At 42.5% G+C, this 4,666-nt stretch overlaps 1 protein-coding gene across 4 annotated transcripts in view; it reads left to right on the forward strand.

The window, feature by feature from the left end:
- Positions 1-4,666, forward strand: part of micall1a (MICAL-like 1a) — a 21,898-nt gene that overhangs the window by 10,310 nt on the left and 6,922 nt on the right. For 3 of the 4 annotated variants that reach the window (XM_008408843.2, XM_008408851.2, XM_008408860.2), the window contains exons 7-10: positions 722-1,281; positions 1,362-1,422; positions 2,473-2,876; positions 3,689-4,044. In XM_008408843.2, coding sequence (XP_008407065.1) covers positions 722-1,281; positions 1,362-1,422; positions 2,473-2,876; positions 3,689-4,044 — 1,381 coding nt within the window. The remainder of the gene's footprint in view (positions 1-721; positions 1,282-1,361; positions 1,423-2,472; positions 2,877-3,688; positions 4,045-4,666) is intronic. The other variant, XM_008408869.2, reaches the window with a different exon arrangement.

Below are 4,666 nucleotides of genomic sequence, written 5' to 3' on the forward strand. Positions count from 1 at the left end.
TATATATATTTTTTTTTTTTTTTTTTCCAAACTAAATCTGATTTTAAGCCTTTTATTCTGAATTGCTTTTCTTAAAACAAAAATAAATTACAAAAAAATATTTTCAAAAAGCAACATTTCTTTCAATCAATCTTTCTGTGAACTGACTTGAATTCAAAGTCCAACAAAATAGAGATTGTAAACAAGATGGTGGGCCTTGGGTATTCTGATGTATGGAAACCCAAGGAGTGTATTAGTAAAATAAAAATCTGATTTTTCAAAAATGTAAGAAAATTTGAATAATTGGTGAAAAAATGCGATTTCATTTATTTTTTTTGCCCAACTCTAACTTGAATGCAGTTCAGCTGATATATTTTGTATGAATAGTTCCTCCTGTTAGTCTCTAGTGAAGACATGTTTATGGTGGCCTGCACCATTCACCCAAAAACCACCATCATGTTATCACTTAAAGATTTTTAGCAGTAAGCTTAACATTTTCACTTTCTAATTTATGTCACTATTTTTTTGATGATGCAAATATGCTGGATGTGCTTTATATGTGCATCGTAATGACAGGATTATATTTAAACAAAAATATATTGTCAAATCATGTTTTTATGTAAAAAAAAAAAAAACAGTCTGATTTGTGACTTTTATTGACATAAGATTTATCATCACTATTTCGAGGGCGACAGCTCTGTGTTTCTGTAAGAAAATCTTTAGGTTGACGTTTTTCTTTTAGGTGCACAGAGTGCCGCAGCACTCTACTTCCTGGATCCTACAAAGGAAATAACTCCGGGGCGTTGGTGTGTACACACCATCTTTCAAGACACGCTTCAGCCAGTCAGAACGGCCGTCCAGATCTCAGCAAGAAACCAGAGGAGGTTCAGTCTGCTCGGACCGGTCGCAGTGGAGCTCCCTTCCCCGCGCTCTCTGAGAGGGATGAGGCGAAGACCCCTTCTCCAGTTCGCTCCACAAGCACCGACACGCCAGCTGATGACTCGGTCACAGCCACTGCTGTAGTAACAAGCAAGGAAGAGTCTTTGGGTGAAGAAGAGGAGGAATCGTGTCCTTCCTCTCCTCCTAATCCTTTCGATGAGAGTGATGAAGAGGAGGGCGAAATAGAGGAAGAAACTCAAGCTGAAGAAGCTTCAAACGGGGATCTTCCTCCTCCCTCCAATGGCGAAGCTGCTGAAGCCAGTCGACCTGTTCCTGCACCCAGGAGGGTGTCAGAGGTCACCCCTCCTCCTCGCCCAGCGCCTCGGGTTCGGATGTCCTGCACCGCAAACAGCTCCCCAGCCGGTAAGTTCCTTCATCAGGATCCGAGTGCTCTCAAATTAGATGTACAAACATTTGTTCATACTTTTCTTTTGAAATCACAGGTGAACATCTGAAGCCTCCCACTCCTCCCAAACCAAGAGAAAGATCACAGTCTCCTGGAAGGTGGGCCAGTTCTCTGTGTGATGCCACTTCTCCTGGGCATCGGCACCATTTCACCTCCCTGAATCATGTCATTAGCAGTTCCTCGTCAAAGTTCTGAAATGCATTTTGTCGCAGCGTGAACCATCACTGTTTGTGCCTTGCAAAAGTATTCATACCCATGAAACTGTTGGATACTTTGTCAACTTGCGACACAAAACTTTGAACTGCATCATGGGGATTTTATGTGATACACAAACACAGTGCGGTGTATAATTCAAAGTTGCAGAAAAATGAAACATGGATACTTTATTCCCCCCTCAAATCTAAAAGGTGTGTCATACACCCTCCCTGAATGAATATTTTATAACTCTGTCTCAGTTGCAATTACACATGTAATTTTTAGAGGTATGTGTGTACCAACTCTGCACATCTAGAGACTGAGATTTTCCCAATTTTACATTTTTACACTAGTTAATGATTAGTCAGATTAGATGAAGAGCTCCTGTAAACAGGGTTTTGAGGTAGATTTAGGTCTAGACATGGTGTAACAATCTCTTAGAAAGGTTCCAACACATTATTGCACAGTTGTAATGTAAAACTTGACATTGTAGCTCCAGTTATGTGTGTAGGATTTTCACTGTTTTTGCTGAAGAAAAGCACACCCATAAATTCAGGGTGATGCGCAGAGTTAGTTTCCCACCACACTCAACATGCATCAGATTTTTTTTTTTTTTTTAGTTTGGTTTTCTTATTGCTGCTCTCCCATTAAGACCATTTAACATCTACACAACTTGAGGAGTGTCGGTGTAAAAAGGACCAAATACAAGCACTCCACAGCAGATTCCAATTAGCAAAAAAATGTGAAAACTATTTAGCATTTTCCTTCCACTTCACATTTCTGCAGTAAGGTATTTCATCGTATCTTGATGTGAGGTTGTTGAATGACAAAGTGAAAAAACGTTCAAGAGGTATTCATACTTTTCTAAGGTATTGTGTGTGTGTATATGGGTGTGTATGATGTGGTTTTCCTCTGTGTGACCCCTCCATCACTGTCTGTGTCTCATGGTTCAGTGGCATCCATAAACCTAAAGACCCACCTTGGCTTGCCCTGGTCCAATCAGAAACTAAGAGGAAGAAAGCCCCTCCTCCTCCCCCTCCTGGAGTGGCAACGCCTCCAAACTCGGGCTCTCTGTCTTCTCTCCAAGCGGAGGGCTCTGGACCCGGCACACCCGCCAACCCATTTGAGGATGAGGACGATGAAGTCGACGAAGAAGAGGGAAGCGATGGAGGAACAGCTCCACCCACAGTGGCGGCCACCCACCCATGGTACAGCATTACCCAGACACCTGAGGGGGCAGGTTCAGAGGTCATGCCCAGAACAGGAAGTTCGTCCCGCTCTGCCAGCCCGGGCAGCGCGAAGAGCAAGAAAAGGCCGGCCCCTCGGGTTCCCCCCCAACCGCCTACTGGGAACCAAGGTTGGTTTGATCAAAAACTCATCTAGCTGAACATTTGCACTTTAACAAAAAAAATAAATTAACATTAGACTCGTATCAGCAAACCCGTACTAGCTTCACAGCGTTTACAGACTTGTGCTGAGTGAATGAAGCATAAAGAGGTTCTCTAGAAATTTTTTGCAAAAAAAATTGAGGATTCCTTAACCATTTTTTTGTCTCTAGTAAACATTAGAACATTTTTGTCAGGCCTCAAGATCTATCTTGCAACTTTAAGATGCCTCCTTGCTCCAACAGACCTCTATCAGGTGGCTAAATGAACTGCAGAGGCCTGGTTAATTTGATTCATGTGTGCTGGGTTCATCTAAAAGCTGCAGCCCAGTAGATTTCGAGGAGAGAAATAGGCTGTTAAGACTATTGTATTGTAATAATATGTTCTTTAACAAATATTAATACATTTCACGCATAAAAGGCAAGTTTATTTCTATAGGAACAGGCAGTTCATGGCGCTTTACCTGATGAGAACATAGAACACACATGCAACCAACAAAAAATTATAAATTTCTTAATTCATAATTAACAAAAATCATTATGAAATATAGAAATGAAGACTGGAATGAAATGGAATGGAAGAATGGAATTGAATATAAAAATTGCCTGTTATTCTCCTCCTTATCTATATACTAGTCAGTGTGTGAAGGGACGACCTTCTCTAGGTCTGAATTAACCTTTTTTTTTCTTTCGCTTCCATTTTATCTTCTCCCTGCTTTTCTGCTTCATTTGTGCCACCTTGCCTCTGTATTATTTTTTTCTTCTTACTAAACGACCTTCCTCAGCTCCCTCTCACTCGCAGCCCTCCTCCTGTTCTCCGTCTCCAGCTCTCAGCATAGAGAGTTTGTCTTCCTCCTCAGACCACAGCTCCTCCCAGCTCCCACTGGGCACCAGCAGCGACCAGGAGCAGAGCTTCAGCAAGAGCGTCTCGGAGCCGTCCATCTTGTTACCTGGCGACAATCAGTCTCCCTCGTCCTCAGCAGATCTCCTGAACCACTCCTCCCAAAGCTCCTCTCCGTCTACTTTGCCTCCCAATGCCAGCTCCGCTCCGGCCACTCCGCAGAGCAGTCGCAACACTGGAGCCAAGCCGCCTCGACCGACCACCACTCCCAGCCCGCTGACCACGCAGACACACAACAAAGTAATGAAATCCTATACACTTGACATCATAATGTCCAGGTGTATATCTGGACATTAGGTCCAGATATATACCTTGCATGTTACATCAAATGTCTTTTTTTTTATATGGTGTTGTTAGGAATTGTTTAATCAGGACAGATTCCAGGAGGATTAGAAAAGCACAGATTTGTTTCTGCCTCATTACTCCTACCTGTTCTATACTTTTTACAGGAAAATCAGCATCTGTTACACTGACACCAGTCCTGGTGTGTGTAACACATACTACAATCACAATCTTTAATATGTTTTCTGGAGATGTTGGCATCAGGGCTGCTGGTCCAAGCCTCCATGGGACTAAACACACTTTTATTTTGGGTCCCTCGATATCTGCTGTTAATGTGGACTGCTGCAAATCAACAGACGATTAGATAATTTGAACAACTGCTATAAACACATTGCATCTCTGAATAGTGCTGTTTATGTTACATTCTACATCCAGATCATCTAGTAGTGGCAAAAGCAGCAAAAAAACTAGCATGCTCTGGACTTAAGATGGAATACCATCCATTCATCCATCCATCCATTTTCTGCCGTTTATTCGGGGTCGGGTTGCGGGGGCAGCAGCTTCAGAAGGGAGGCCCAGA

The sequence above is a fragment of the Poecilia reticulata genome, linkage group LG1 (assembly GCF_000633615.1).
Source record: "Poecilia reticulata strain Guanapo linkage group LG1, Guppy_female_1.0+MT, whole genome shotgun sequence".
Lineage (NCBI taxonomy): Eukaryota > Metazoa > Chordata > Actinopteri > Cyprinodontiformes > Poeciliidae > Poecilia > Poecilia reticulata.